General features: G+C 36.8%; 1 protein-coding gene across 2 annotated transcripts in view; it reads left to right on the top strand.

Annotated features, from left to right (window-relative positions):
• The first annotated feature begins 911 nt into the window (after window positions 1–911).
• golim4a (golgi integral membrane protein 4a) overlaps window positions 912–17248 on the top strand; it is a 47178-nt gene continuing 30841 nt past the window's right edge. For both annotated transcript variants that reach the window (XM_020937670.2, XM_020937669.2), the window contains exon 1: window positions 912–1557. In XM_020937670.2, coding sequence (XP_020793329.2) covers window positions 1371–1557 — 187 coding nt within the window. In that variant the 5' untranslated portion in view covers window positions 912–1370. The remainder of the gene's footprint in view (window positions 1558–17248) is intronic.

The following is a 17248-nucleotide window of genomic DNA, read 5'->3' as shown; positions in this document are numbered from 1 at the left end:
GGAGGTAAATGAACACCTTAACATTTAGCATTGTTCATTTCATTTTTATTTATAATTTTGTAACATGTAAAGAACGCCAGGGACATTTTGGTGTTAAATCCATGTGAAGTTAACAACCTAACTAAAACTACTGTATTGATGACCAACATCTCTCACGAGCTTCTACAGTTGCCTCAAAATGTTTTTAGACTCCCCTTTAACTTCTTAATTAGTTTTTTCTTATCATAGTGCAGCCACAAATTAAGTATTATTGAGTTAATTTTGTATCTTGAACAATGGTATACACCCTATAATTCTTATAATTTAGGCAGAGGAAAGTAGTCCCCCACATTAATAGTCTATCTCTAAACACTTATATTATTATTACATATTATTACATTACTGAAAGGTGAGGTTCTGTAGCGCCACTGAAATGTTTGTAATTTGTGGTGTGAGCCCCTGTGTTGTCACGATCAGATGTTGTATTTATTCATTTATATGTAGAGCCATGAATCTGAGCAATCAAATCATTCAAGCTCTAGTTTGTCCTGTGAGGAGCTCTGTCAGATTCACCTCTAACCTGTGGAGACACTGGTGCTCTTGTCTGTTTACATAACAACATGCACTGTTTTTAATTTTTTTATTCTTACTATTTATACCATGAACCAGATATTGCGTGTTCTTATTAAGATTGAATTGAAAAACTTAAAAGACAGACCGATTAACTCAATGTCCACTATAAAGGACACAAATCTCAGGAGAATATTGGTGCGTATAACATGATAATACTCATTGTTCTCCACCTTTACGTGTGTGGCCTGGTTTGATGGAGCGCTCTGCCCACCAGTGGCTGAGGCGCATGGCTGCATGGGTGGGACCAGCGCGGACCAGGGAGGAACTTCCTCTCGCGCTGCAGTTGGATGGCAGGCAGCTGCTGGGCTGACACGTAACTAAAGTTAAAGGTGCTGCGAAGGCCTCGGCTACGACTTCAACATTGACTTTTCTACGCGTTTGACCTATTGTCTGAGAAGGGGAAAAATCCGACAACACGAAACGAGGGCGGCGGAAGCGGTGCGCGCATCCTGTGTGCGGTCTGTAGTCAGTCAGAAGTGGGTTTTCAACGTGAAGAAGTTGGCGAAAACCTGAGCGGATACTTTGAAGTCATTCTGCAAGTCGTGAGAGAGCCATGTATGCATAAATAATGTAAACCACTGCATGTGACTGACTTTATTGCAAGTTTGACCGCGGGAATGCCCGGGGAAAGAGGATAGCGGTCTCCTCAGGCTTGTCCGTGCGTGCGTGGAAAAAGTTGCGAGGGAAGTTTCTGAGGAGCAGCAGCAGAGACGGGGCTGAAAGGCGCAGACGGCGGAGGGGAAGGGTGGGGGTCCAACATGGGCAACGGGGTGTGCTCCCGGAGGCAGCGGAGGATCTTCCAGTGCCTGCTCCTGCTGACCGTGGTGTGTGGCATGATGTACGGCGCCCTGATTTCATACGAGATGCACAAACAGCTCAAGAGGACCGAGGCCATGGCGCTCAAGTATCAGCAGCACCAGGAGTCACTGTCCGCGCAGCTCCAAGGTAAACACTGCGACACGCCGAGATTTATGTGGCCACGTTTGAAGTCATTAACAAGACAAACTCAGCTCTGTGTGAAAAAGTGGTAAATCCTAAAGCTAAGGAACCGTCTTACCTTTACGCCAGTAGGTTTTGGTTATGTTTAATACTTCCAAAACATCAACTAGGCAAGTTTACGCGTGGAAATGGCTAGAGACCGTGGGCTGCTGGCGTAGGAATGGCAAGTTAGTGGAAATTGGACACGCAGACCCCCAAACCTGAATTCTGTCACTTGGGGTCATTACAACATGCAAAACCTTAACTTTTTCAGTAATTGTCCTATGCTGGTCTTGATATCATCTCTCTCCAGACTTACACTACCAGTCAAAAGTTTTAGAACACTACACTTTTTCCATTTTTTACTGTTTACTGTTGACTAAAACGTATAAACGTAGCCTAATACACACTTTATTTTGTGTCTGTCAACTCCTTGTTTCTATGGAGATGCCATTGCTCTGCTAAACTTTTGGTTCATGAAAGTGTCCACCTTTGGCAGATATAACAGCTGAATACATTCATGACTCGTTCTTTTTACAATAGAAATCAAATATTCTCCAGAAAGTTCTTCCCAAGTCTGTTGCAGAAGTTCCCATAAATGTGTGACACTTGTAGGTTTCTTGGCTTTCACTCTTCTGTCCAGTTCGTCCCAAAACCAGCTCGACGGGGTTTAAGTCTGGAGACTGCTAGACACTACATGGTTTCAAGCTTTACCATCTTGTTAGTTTTTCCTGAGGTAGTTTTGGCAGAGCTTGGACTTGTGTTTTGTTATCTTTTATCTTTTTTTAAACCTCTGGATGTTCAATGCTTTCCTTTGTAGGCCATTTCAAGCTCTTTATTGGACTTGAATTGCAATTAATAACTGGAAAAATTAGGGTGTTCTAAAACTTTTGACCAGTAGTGTATATATCTGTTATTATTAGTAGACTACCTGGTGTCTACAATATGCTTTAGTGTGTATTTAGAATAACATAAGCATAAAAAGAGTTTTTTGGATTAAATGTGCATTGTTTATCTTTTCTGTTGGGGTCCATCACCTTGTCTATCTATGTTTATGTCGTTACTTTGCTTCAAATGTTCCAAATATGACATTAAATAGATCTACCTTACATTTATTCAATTACAAGTGGTTTTATAGCTCAAAAATACCTAGAAAAACAGAAACAGAGCAGGGTTGCCTCTCCAGAGATCTGACCAGTAAATTGACCTGGTTTGGTCTTCATTTGACTTAGGCTTAGACTATAGACAAACTTTATTGATCCACAAGGGAAATTATTTGGAGACAGTAGCTCACACATCACAATATATTATAATAACAAAGAGTAAAAATCAATTCTAAATGATGACTGAGTGTCCAATAAGGTCTAAGTATATAAATGTATGTGCACAAGTCAAAATAAAATAGAAAAATAAGTAATAAAAAATCTCAGCTATATACAAGAGGTCATAGGAAGGAGAAAAATGATGATAGACAGGTCTAAAGCCACACTGTGAAACATTTCCGACAAAGCAATAAACTCTCCATGGAGAAAAGCATTTGACGGACCCTCTACCAGAAAAGTTACACAATGCACCTTTAAGTGTCACATATTTTACATAGGCTACATGTTGTACACCATTACCCACTTTGTTATAAATGATTTATTCAGACCGAACATGCATAAAGTTCAGCTGGACAAAATGACCTGCATTTGACCGTGGTGTACTATAGTCACTGTTGGGGAGTAACAGATTACATGTACCGGAGTTACGTAATCAGAGTACAAATTATGAGTAACTGTATTCGGTTACAGTTACTGTTTCAATGAGTGGTAATTGGATTAGAGTTACTTTGTGGAAATAAATGGATTACACGGTGGTATTTTCCTGTTTTCCCATTTCACATTTTGGGCTATATCCCTTTTTTTTTTTCTTTTTTTTTTTTTTTTGGTAATTCCATTCGGTCGGACACTAAACCAGGTCTAAAACCAGGTCTAAAACCAGGTCTAAAACCAGGTCTAAACTAGGTCTAAACTAGGTCTAAAACAGGTCTAAAAACAGGTCTTAAACAGGACTAAAACAGGATTTAACAGGACTAAATCATGCTGCACGGACCCTGTCTCCTCCTCTTCTATCAGTAATATTTTAAATTTGGTTAAGTAAAGTCTGGGCTTTTTATTTTCTTTTAGCAACAAAACATCTTATGTTACGATTTCCTCGTCTTTGCTTCTCTACAGCAAATCAAGTTATCCAGAGTATCCAGATTACGTTACTCACCTCAAGTAATTTAATGGATTCCGTTACAAACAACATTTTAGGATATGTAATCTGTAATCTGTAGGGGAATACATTTTAAAAGTAACCTTCCCAGCACTGACTACAGTTTTGTTTAGTTTTTGTTGTTGTTTTTTTACCTCATCAATTTTTACATCTTACCCTAAATCCCCTCTTTCTCTACCAAGTACAGTAGTGAGTCAGAGGTTGGTTTCAAATTGAATCTCAGCCTGGAATGAATTGAATTGAAGTACAGTTTATCCAAATTCCTCTGTGGTAGTTTTAGTGTTCCCTGGAAGGCTACGACACACACGTAAACACAGCTGTTTGCAGAGTCACTTCACGAGTACACAGATAGGTAAACCTGGAAGGCGTACTCTCTTAAAGGCACAGGGTCAGTCTGAACATCTGGTCAAATAAGACAACATAAAAACTAAAAGATTCACATACACTTTTTTACAGGTCTATAGACTATTGCCATATGTAAACTTCACTGTGAGACTAAAAGTTAATGTAATGTATAGCGTAATAATTGTCTATTACACGTTATTTCTGTTTCTACTAATTAAAGGGCCCAGCTTATGCTATTTTTTGATCTATATTATTATGTTTCCTAATTTAAAACATGCCTGGAGTTTTGTTTTGCTAATTTCACCCACATTTAACACACAAAACCTGCAAAACGTGTTATGGGGTAATACAAGAAGTGCTCCAGCATGTTTTTAAACTCCATAGACCTTCCCTAGAATCATTTGGATCATTTCAGCCCTAGAATTTCCAATCTCTACTGAACAAAAGGTAAAAGGTAGTAGTTACTTGAAACCTACCACTACAGGAGTCATGGCATCACAAAGTGGAACAGAGCATTTTGAGCTTTTTGAGATATGGACAGACTAACGTGTGTGTGTGAATGAAACAAAATGCAACTCCAGTTATGGTTATGAGGAGGTAACAACATTATAACATGGCTTAAAGCTCACAAGAGTCAATTTTGTGCAATATAGGACCTTTAAACTTCTATACTTGTGCTTAATAGTTGTTGGTTTTAGTTGTTATCCCAAATCCTGGTGCAAGATCTGAGAACACTAGAGAGAAATTGCACATTTTTTGGAATATATTTTAATAAGCCTGTATTATAGACTGATAAACCTACCTATAGGGTCAAAATTATTAGTATATAGGCTGAAATTAAATGTATGTACCAGCAATGTAAGTTACTGTAAAGCAAATGGGTGACCACCAAATCTGAGTTGTAGTTCAGGCTGGCTTTGTTTATCTTTTTCCCCAGACTCTTTCTCTGTTTGTCTCTCTTTTTTCTTTATCTCTCTACTCTCCCTCTCTCTCTTTCATGCTCCTCTCTTTCATTTCAAATTAAATGTAACTAAATCTGTCAACTATTATTCTTTTGACTTTTTTTTAGGTTTGGGGAAAAAATAAAAAAGACAGTTTGCGGTGTAATCTTTCCTTAGCCCCATACAAGGATCTCACAGTTAAGGAACATTACATTACATTATATTAAAGGTGCACTATGTAACTTTTGATTAGGGGTCCGTCACTTGCTTTTTTCTATGGATTGTCATTGCTCTGCCTGGAATATTCCACAATATGGCATTAAACAGCTGTACTTTACATTTATTAAACTGCAAGTGGTTTTATTACTCAAAAGCACCAAGAAAATACCTAGAATCTGACTGTGAGCGGGGTTGCCTCTCCACAGATCTGACCTGTAACTTGGTCTAGTTTGGTCTCCATGAAGATCGAAAGGTTTAATGCCATACTGTGAAACATTCCAGACAAAGAAATAACATCTCTATGGAGAAAAGCACCAGAAAAGTTACACAATGTGCCTTTAAAGTGTATTTTTATTCGATTTTACTGTGACTAATGACCAGTGATCACTCCTCTCTGAGCCCAGTCACCCAGAGCAGGACCTTTGCCCACATCAGCCTGTATAAAGTCAATAGGTTTCCTCATTCTACAATCCTATCTACATGTTGAGCCATATACCTATTTAACTTTGCTTTGTGAGACTGTCTCTAGTCTGCGTACGTGGGCCATACGTCTTGTATTGTAAATAGAGCACGCATCCATCATTCATGTGTCAAGTTGTGTTTATTTATGATTACAAAAATGATAATATTATGCGTACAGACAAAACCTCGTTCTACGCTGTGTTCTGAGATAACATAACGAGCATATGTCATGTACACTAAGCACCTTTGATGTTCTTATTGCAGTGTCAGGTATAAATATTAGACTTTACTGACCACTGACCTACAAAACAAGTTACTCTCTGCACAAATAGAATTTTCTGTACAAAAGCTTCATGTGCAAAAGCTTCATTTAGGGTGTGATTTGAGTTTCTTTATTTGGTTATGTCTTTATTTATTTGGAAGTTTGCATGCAGGCTCTTCCGGCTACTGACCCTGGCTCCCATTGACTTACATCAGAATATTTTTGCCCCTCTCTCTGCAACTGCTGCTGCGAGCCTCATCATTTCGGTCTTAAAATGTTCGTATTAACCTGCTTTACATGATCCTGGTGTTTTTATTTAGCTATTTTAAAATTTTAAAAAATCCTATTCATAACATAGAACCTGGCTCCAAATTAGCCTCTGTAACAACGAGCTTCATTTGAGTCAAACCAAACACTACGTCACACTCACTTAGTCCACTTTTTTATACAGGCTATGGTTATAAGCTATATTGTTGATACACACAAGGCTGTGCAATTAATCAAATTTTGATCGCAATTTCGATTTGTGTGTCAAACAATCTCCAAACTCATATAATCGAGTTGAAACTATTTAGCTTAAAGTTTATTTTGGGATATTTTTTATATAAATAAATATATTTATTTTATTTTATTAATGTAGAAAGTGTAGAAAAGCTGGATTTATAGTTTATTTTGGATACATTTATGTTTTTCTATGCCTTATTTCATGTTCAAAGTATATTTTATGTTTTATACGTCGCAAAAAAGGTTCATATTTGTAGCCTATATTTATTTTCAGTTTGAAAGTTTTGTGTAAATTATCAATAACAAAGTGTGTTTTGTTTTGCTTTTTTGAGAGAGAAATGCTGAATAAATGCTTCATGTAACTAAAAAATAATCTTTTGAATAATCATGATTTCACCAAAATAATCGTGACAATGATTTTTTTTCCATAATCGAGCAGCCCTAGACACACGTGTCAGGAATACTTTATTAATTCCTCATGATGGACATGCATCTGTGTATTTGGCCCATCCCTCAAATTCTGCTTGTCAGATTTTACGCTAGGCTTGGTTAGGACTATAGCTGCAGGATTTAGACTCAGACTTAGAGTTAGAGAAACTTGACTGACTTATCCACAAGGGAAATTATTTGGACACAGTAGCTCACACATCACAATATATTATAAACAACAAAGAGCAAAATATAAATGTTAATAATAAATGTGTTAATAATAATTATAAATAAGTAGCAAAAATGACAAGAGACTGGTGTCAGATAAAACATATTATATAAATGTATGTGTAAAAGTAAAAATAAAATAGAAATATAAGTAATAAAAAGACCTGAGTTACGTACAAGAGGTTGTAAGGAAAACAGTGCAAAGATGATATGATTATTGACAGGACATAAGGGTGAGTGGTGCGGAGTTTAGTATGAACTATTGTGTTTATTTTGGATTGATGGTGAACCCAGAACCTACTTATTTGTTGTTGTCGTTGTTTGTTTAGTCACAAAAAATGTGTGATAATATACAAGTACATATGACCAGCAAGACATACAGTTCTTCAAAATCACTGTATTTCATTCTTTAATTGTTTTAAAAATCTCTGCAAAATACTTTCACTTTTTGCTCTTAAAGTACATTTTTAAACACTTATGTAGATTTTTTTTTCATGTGATACTCTTCCTTTTACTTGAGTAACTTTTTATCTTTGTATCTGTACTAGGGGTGTAACGATATCCAAGTTTTACAATGCGATATCGTCACAGTATGAACTTCATGGTACAATATTTATTGCAATATCCTGGGAAAGCTCATGATTAGGGATGTAACAATATCCAAATCTCTTGGTACGGTGTTTTCACAATATACATCCCACGGTACGATACTCATTGCAATATTTTGTGAAGGCAAGCAAAACTGTGAATATGCTGCTTTTTCCTCTTAAAATGCCTTGACAAGACTTAATCCAAAGAACTAAAACTTAAAAGTGCTTATAAATTTTATTTCTTCTTGTAGTTTACACTAAAATGGAGCAAAGGATCATGGTCTATGTAGTTCCCTCTGTCTTTTTTAGCTGCTGCACCATAACTCTTAATTTAAGCAAATACACTTGTAATTCAATATATTGTGATGGCCCATGATATTATTGTGAGAACTTTGATGATACGGTATCACAATATTTTGGTTATTGTTACATCCCTAATCTGTACTTTTACTTAAGTAACAAAATGTAGTCCCAACAACAACAAAAAAGGAGGGGTTCGGGTTCACCATCAACCCAAAATATACACAATGGTTCATACTGTACTCTACACAACTAAACATCAACTCACTCTTATGTCACTCATCATGTTATTTTTGCACTTTTTTCTTTACGACCTCTTGTGTAGAGCTGTGGTCTTTAATTTTGGAGTTGAAGAGCATTCTATACTTGTATATTGTTTTCAGTCATTCATCTTTTGTGTGTTTTTCTTTTTTCTCATAGCAAAACCGCCGAAAGATGATAATGCGTGAGACTAATGTATAACGCAGCGTTCAAAAAGATAAGACGTTTAGTTCATTTCAGTCTTACCACACCCAGATCCTCATTGTGTACGGGCAGCTCTTTTGGACCAATCAGAGCGACCGGGAGACCTGATACCCCTCTGTGCACTAGCTGTTGATTGCCCGTTCTCGTGTCCTATATTTAGAGGTGGGCCATAGCCTTGGGGAGTTCGAAGCCAGCCATATTGATTCACTGTGATCAGCCTAAAGCGCAGGGAGGCTGACTGTAAGTTGTCAGTCTTTTCAAAGGATTAGACCAGCATTCCCTTCTTCAGACATGGACAGAGAGCTTTGGCGTGACTTACCAAATAGGGCTGCACGTTATCTCACAAAAAAATCATAATAATCAAATAAATGATAACATAGAGATTTCCGTTTTACATAAGTGTGCTGTTTTAAAGGTCTTATGTAACGCAAAATTTACTCTTAAGAGCTTTGAGCCATGTTATAATGTTATTACCGCCTCAAAGACACACCCGAATTTATGTTTTGTTTCATTCGCACACGTTTAAGTAATGTTTTATTAGTCTGTCTAATCTCCAAAGGTCAAAATGCTCTGTTCAACCTTGTGATGTCATGAAGTGGTGTTTTTCCAGTTTTTCAAGTCTTATCTTTTGTTTCGTGGACATGGGAAATTCCAGGGCCATAATTATCCAAATTGTTTTAATGAAGGTAGCCAGGCTGGTTAGGGTGGTTACGCCACTCAATTTAATTTCTCTCCAATCAATCAATCAATCAATCAACAACTTTATTAATCCCAAAGGGCAATTCAGTTCGCACATCTCTGGTCACGCACAATATATACATATAAATAATAAAGAAAAAGAAAGACAGACACTAGACACTCCTGCAACTAGGTCAGGAATTGGAATACACTAGATGGTTTGTAAGAATCCCAGAAGTTGTAGACTGTGCACCGGCCAATCAGCGAAGAGCTGTGAAGCCATGACGTCAAACTCAAGCACCTGTCTGAGTCCCTTTTGTGGTACAGCACAATAGTAAACAAAGAGGTCGAGATGGATGTAGACGAAGACATACATTCTTTGGCAACAACTCCTGAGATCGAGGATTTAAAGCTGGAACAAAGAGAATGTTTGGTGAATTTTATCAAGGGGATAGACGTTATTGCCCTTCTTACTGCAGGATTTGGGAAAAGCGTAATATACCAGTTAGCTCCCTTTAGTGGCACATTACACACGTCACGACCAAATAGCAGCGATTGGTTAAACAAAAAAGTACCCGCCTACCGTCGAGCGAACGAATCCTAAAGCTGCGATGAATCAGGCTATAGTGAAGGGGCATGGACACTGACACACTTCCTGCATTACCACATGACATCACAAGGTGGAACATTGTGTTTTCTATCTGAGAGAAGAACTCAGTCTAAATATGCAAGGTCTGTGGGTTAAACATGTGTGAATGAAACAAAACACAACTCCAGATATGTTTATAATGAGGAAACAACATTATAATAAAGATCAGAAAATAGAGTAATATAGGCCCTTAAGAGAAATGGGCAAAAGGGCAGATTTTAGTCATGATTATCTTTTAACTATTATCTGTTAACTTGTTGGTTTGGTTAAGTTTTTTGACACAGTTTGACTACTAAATGAAGACGTATTTATTTTTGTGTTAATTGCTCTAAAAAGTATAACGTAATAATACTGTTATAGTAATACAAATCAAAGTTATCAAATAATGGGTATTTCTCTCATCTGGTGCAGTCCTGTTGCCAAACATGTATAATTTTCTGCAGTCTAGTCTCAAAAGCTATAAAAATGTTCTCCGTCAACGGGAGGACTATTCAGAAACTCAGCTGATGATTTGGCTTGGCAGGTTTTACAGTCAAATATTTTATAATGGTTTCAAGATGTTTTTTCCTTTGATCTGATGTGTAGTAGTGAAATTTTCACAAGATAATCATACAAGATAATCATAAACCCTCGTACAAGCACTCGGCGTGACTTGGTAAAACAACAATGCCAACAGTCATACATTATCACATCATCACACGCACTTAACTTTTCCATCATAGCGGTCTGTCTGCATAGAGATTTTATTGCTTTTGCTAAGAGAGTTCCACGGTATGGCCTTAAAGTTATCACATCTCCATGGACATAATTATATAACAGCATCAGGCCAAGTTACAAGTGTTGAGGCAACCCTTAATCCTTAATCCTGTACATTGGTGTGTGAATGTTTGTGTGAATGGGTGAGTGGTTCCTTGATGTAAAGCGCACTGAAGGCAGAAATCCACTATATAAAAATGTGACGATTTACCATTTACCATAACCTCCATCAAGGATTTCAAATTCAACAACATGTTCTCCAGCTCTGAAACCTCCATTACTATTTTTGGTGAAACAACATAGTAGTACAATGACGTATTTGTAAGAATTTATTAAAGTGTTGTCTTAGTAATCAACATTCTTCTTTGACATGAGAAAAGTTTCAAAGAGTTTATATCATTGCATAAATAAGTTTAAAACCAAGTTATAATATCTCCATGGAGACAGGTAGGTGGCAAACCCCCAACCAAAACGTTCCAGAGTTCACTTTTAAGAGGGATAAGGTTCAGTCCAAACGCAAATGACTTGTGTATTACTTGGGGGTTTGTTATGTTTTTATTAATAAAGTAATGCCCATATGGAGGACTGTTTGTTTAATTTGTTAATGTTAAAATATTATTGGTTGATGAATTTTGTTTTGTAAAACCCTGATTTGCTAATTAGTTTGGACAGGGGAGGGACTTAAGGATTCTGCTTTCAAACTTGGAGGACATGGGCTTCCTGGATGAGCTGCTGTGAATAAGGATCACACAATACTTGAAACTACATTTTAAGTTTTGATAAAACCTTAAATTAACATTCCTGATGTTGACTTGCTGTATACATGGGACGCTAATGGTGCACCGAAATGGTAAACTTTTTATCAATTATTGTCTAGAAGAAAAGGCAGAAAAAACACCACAATACATTTTTTATGTAACATAATGACAAATCACACCAAAATGTTGCACAAGGTGTTTACTGTATATGTTGCACCCTCTAATCAGACAGTTTGGAGACAGAGAGGTACGTGGTTGCTTTTTGTGGACAAGGAAGGACAGAGACTCAGTTCAGGTCCTTACACCATTACTTTATTTCAAAAAGAACAGCAAACAGTCAAGTGCAGGTGCATAACACAATTTTCCACCAGCCAATAGAAATGACACTGGCAAATATGTTAATTGTACAATTTTTAGTATTTATATTTTTGTACCATATGACTTTATCTTTTTAACATTTAACAGAATAATATGAATCACTATTTTAAATCATTGACCACTTTTTTTAATCTGTCACATATAAGGACGAATGAGATGAAGAGATAATTAAAAACATATTTTATACCAAGTTTAAATAAATAAACATTTATAAGGAAGGAAACACAGAAAATAATGTAGCTGAATAGCGCAATGACAGTATTTAAGCAATTACTTCGTCATTGATAGGGCGACGTTTAGAATTAGAAATTAAGAAATCCAAACCATATCTGGATATACAGTGTTTTCAGCCCTCTCAACATACAATTATTAAAATGTTCACTAGTTTATAATTAAGCTAGTTAATGATTACAGCTGGTTAGGTTACAATTATCTCTGAAAACATGCATCACATGAATGACCTTTTTGTCACGAAAGGTTTTATATTAGACAAAACTGACTCTTGTGAGCTTTAAGCCATGTTGGAACATTGTTAGCTCATTAAAAAGCATTCCTGGAGTTGTGTTTTGTTTCATTCACACAGGTTTGAATAACTCTTTATAATCCATTTGTCTTCATTTTCAAACCTCAAAATGCTCTGTTCCACCTTGTGAGGTCATGAAGTGGTAGTTTCCAGGCTAATAGTTGTCTTTTCACCTTCAGCTCAGTAGAGATTATAGGAAATTCCAGGGCTGAAATCATCCAAATGTTTCTAGTGAAGGTGTGTGGCGTTTAAAACAACAAATATTAATGACGTGACCCTAAACAACACAGACTCATTGCCTTTTTAACACAAATAAATTTACTCCCCCACAGTCTAAACTCTGCTCCAAATCACATATTTTTACTGACGGAGAATGAGCTGTAGTCTACTTCTTTAAAATGCAGATTATTGGTGATTAGAAACGACTGAATCTTGATGAAATTTGATGAAGTACACTGCCTTATTTAGATGTATGGAAATGGAGGGGGATGGAGCAGTTTTGTGTGATTGTTTTGTCTGTATCTCAAGCCAACAGTAACAGTCCAGTGTAAACCAGTGGAGCAGCAAAGGTCGCCCCCACACAGAGCCCTCTTGTTCTCTCTGTTGGGCCCTTCTTCTCTCAAATTGTCAAATACTTTTTTTTTCTCTCTCTCAATCCCAAACAGAAACATGACAGTGAACATATGTTTAATGGAGATTTGATTGTGTTGAGGCTCTCCAGATGCATAAAATAAATGAATTCTTAATTAATAATTGTTTAAAGCAGAAATATTAAACAAAATTAATGTTTCAGAGCTTTTGTTATATGTTGTTTCCCCTTCTTATTTGCATGTTTGAGCAAACACTTATTTTTGAAGACAGCATATTGCCAAATGAACCCTCAATTTCACTGCCACTTGCATACACCCACTGCTCTGCACTTACTTCGTTCTTTAATTTTATTTTCTTTATCGATGATACACTTAGGATTCAGGGTTATTGCGTAGTCATTTTAGTACAAATGGAAAAAATCTGCTCCTAGACACAAGGTAGACATGTTCAAATCATACAGAGCTTTTCATTATACCATTTTAAGGCTGATTTATTTTTGGACATGATGGCCAAGTTGTTTATGCAATAATTTTGTGTTTTGGGTCTCAAAACAATTATCCAAACAGAAAGCAGAATGAGCCTCAATGAGTCACTCATTTGGGATAACAATACTGCCATAGTGAGAATGAGAGAAAACTTGTGTCCTCTGGAATACCAGCTCGAGCGTCCCCCTGGCTTGAAAGTCCCAACTCGACCATACCATTGTCTCGGCAGGAACTTGAGTAGGCCGCGTCACGCACTGTGATGTATTGAGTTAGAAAATCCGCATTCTGTATCATAATAAAATGAAATGTGAATGTAGCCAGACCAAATGTCGGGCCCTGTTTATGTCATTTTACCGTTCTTTCCAAAGCGGCATTTTTTCAGTATGTAACATCAATATAATCCTCAGAAGTTTGATATTGTTTTCTTTTTTTTTTTGTTCCCCATGTCCTGTAGCATCTATAACTGTTGACTTAATTCCTTACCTACTTGCCATGAACATAATTTATAAGCAGCGCAACACAAGAAACTTCGAAAACTACAGAGTGTGTTTGAGACCACATCATTTGTTGAGATATATTGCAACTTACTTGCGTAATTAATACAATATATATAATGATGTTTTTTTTTATGCATATAGATTAACTAACTTAGTTTCATAAAGAGTACAATTAAGGGGGACTTTCCACCTGGAGGACCTTTCAGCCAGGGGGACTTTGCAGCTGATTCCCATCCTCTGTCTCAGGTTGAGGCGCTGACTTAAGGTTAAATTGTGAGTGTAGTTCCTTGTTTGCACAGATAAGAGCGCCAATCAAAGATAAGAAGCCAGTGGAGACTTTAGGGCAAAGTAGTTTTATGGTGACTGTTTATTGAATAAAGGTGTAGAAGGGAGAGCATGGTGGATTTGATTGGTGGACACTGAACACTGGTGGTGGTGAAGAGGAGGAGATAAAGAGGCTGAGGTGGCTGATAGTTCTGCTGCTGCTCAGGACGAGTGTGGGAAGAAAAAGTGAAAATACATGAATGACTTGATTAGTTAAATTCACAGATGTTACTGCCCATAATGCACTGATAAAGATTCAATTATTTGTTTTCATCAAATCCAAGGGAATATATTTTAGTAGTTCCTAGACTTTTTTCACAACGGCCAGAAGCGCCGCAATGTAGGGTAAACGTTACTTCTGGTTAATGGTTTTCTGTGGCAAAATATGTGTGGAAATGTCTCGCGTATTTTCCAACAGCTTCATGAATTTGCCCCATCACCAAATCTTCATCCAACAAGGTCGACAAAGGAAATATTCTGTCCATGAAGAATTTATCCACAACTATCAAGGTAAGAAAGACAAAAACTAAAAGGCAAAAAACGATGAGCATTAGTGAACTACACCTGAGCAAAACTGACATTATAGTCATGAATAAAATATAAATAATAAGTCATTCGTAAGTAATAAGTAACTTGTTAAATCGGTGTTGTTACTCTCTGTAACTATTACAATTACTTATGTTTTATTCATGACTATAACATTAGTTTTGCTCAGGAGTAGTTCACTAATGCGTCGTCGTTGTTCACCTTTACGTTTTCGTCTTTCTTACCTTGATAGTTGTGGATAAATTCTTCGACCTTGTTGGGTGAAGATTTGGTGATGGGACAGATTTATGAAGCTGGTGGAAAATACGTCAGACATTTATAAAAATGCATTGACATACATAAGGTTTAACCTAAATTGGCTGTTGTGAAAAAGGTCTATTGTTGTACCTTTTTAGCCTAAAAGAGACTAAAATAAAAGCAAGTTTTCTTTTTCAATTTGGTTGTCTATTCTTCTAAAATTTGGGCTTGCATCTCTTCAAACCTGACTTTTATTTGGCCTGGCGGAGGTCCTCTTCCTGCTTGTTATTCCTTTGGCTATAATCTTCCACAGTGTAGCATCTTTGTTCCAAGGAGTCTGGTTTTAACTTTCTATTTCCATGTGCCACATGCAGAAAGTTGCATACTGTACCTTTAAATTCTTGTTGAATTTTAAAAAGGAAAGTTTGAGGACAGGGCGTGAAAACTGTGACCTCAAATGAATTAATGGCGTCATATTTGGCAAGAATGACAAGCCTCCTAGCTACAAAACATATACGAATCTTGTTTTTATACTGTTCTGCAAACTGTTTCTTACATCACAGTTGTTCTCATATCGCAGATTATTTTTCCCACAGACAGCTAACCTGAATCTGATGAGCGAGCATAAACAAAAAGCCACATCATCATTTTACCCAGTGCCCTAGTGTAGATTAATTTTATACTCTGCTCCTTACTGCCTTACCTTTTGTGTTTGAGTTGAGGTATTCTGTTGTTGACTTTGAGGAAATTGTAGTCTGTAACCTGTTTTATGATGAAGGAAGCATTTTAAATATTTTACGGGGTTGTTAGAAGGTCATTTCCTGGTACAAAAGACTGACAAGGCCAAGATATGAGATATTATCATGTAGAGAGCTGCGTTTTCTGCTTTTCTCACTGATGATGAATGAATGAAGAAGTACTGCAGTGTAATCCTTTGATTTTAGGGAATTAAGTCAGAAAATCACCAAATGAAAGATTAAGGAGGACCGAGACCAGGACTGAGACCTGGACCACACCTGGACTAGACTGGATCCAGACTGGGAAGGACTGAGACCGGGGTTGAGACCGGAACTGAGAACGGGACCAGACTGGGACTGAGACTGGGACTGAGACCGGGACTGAGACCGGGACTGAGACCGGGACTGAGACCGGGACTGAGACCAGGACTGAGACTGAGACTAAAACTGAGACCGATTTAGACCTGGTTCAGTCTTGGTTTAGTTCGTTTTTAGACCTGGTTTAGACCCCGGTTTAGTCCTGGTTCAATCCTGGATCAATCTTGGTTTAGACCTGGTTTAGTCCTGTTTTAGTCCTGGTTAAGTCTTGGTTCAGTCCTGGTTCAGTCCTGGTTCAGTTCAGTCCTGTTTAAGTCCTGTTTAAGTCCTGTTTTAGTCCTGGTTCAGTCCTGGGATCAGTCCTGGTTTAGACCTATTTTAGTCCTGGTTTTGTCCTGGTTTAGTCTTGGTTCAGTCTGTATGCGACGCAAGTCTGGCATCACAACTTAAGTCACCTAAACGGGAAACGGATGTTATCCGCTTTTTCCATTATTCATTTAAACACAAAATCTGTTATCCATTTTTCACTATAGAAACTGATGTACAACACCCCCAGCCTGATGTCAATGTAAAGTATCAATTACAACAAAAATCTGCATTTTAGCAACATTCATTTTAGCTTCCCCTGTCTGTTCTAAATATTATTGACCTCTAGAATTTTGTTGTCTTCTAAAATCTAGCAATATGACATCAACAATATCTGTAATAAATGAAATAGCTGTAAAAAAAAAAAAAAAAAAATAAAAAAACTAATAAAAAATTAAAGGAAACTGCAAGGCCACTGGAGTATATTTTCCAAATAGGCATGGCACAATATTGAAATTTGCTGTTTTGATTATTATGGCCAAAATAACATTAACAATTAACAATTATATCACGATAACGATGAAAGTTCCAGGCAGTTTAAAAATGTTATGGATATGAATAATTAGAAATTCAATATAATAATAATCATATCAAATAATAATAATATAGGTTCCATATTTAAACAGTTGTTATAATTATACCTTGTTGTAAGTGAAAACAACAATGAGAAGAGAACATCATGGAGAAGTGGCTTTTTTTTTTTTTGTACATTCTGGTGATAAAATGGTGATTTATTTTTATATTTACACAAAATGTCCCACGCATGATTACTGTGTACCCTTTTTATCACAATAAATGATATTATTGTATA

This window comes from Boleophthalmus pectinirostris, unplaced genomic scaffold (genome assembly GCF_026225935.1).
Source record: "Boleophthalmus pectinirostris isolate CB_2022bp ecotype Guang Dong unplaced genomic scaffold, ASM2622593v1 HiC_scaffold_9, whole genome shotgun sequence".
NCBI classification, from domain to species: domain Eukaryota; kingdom Metazoa; phylum Chordata; class Actinopteri; order Gobiiformes; family Gobiidae; genus Boleophthalmus; species Boleophthalmus pectinirostris.
Note: the sequence above shows the minus strand (reverse complement) of the source record. Positions and strands in the feature narration are given on the sequence as shown.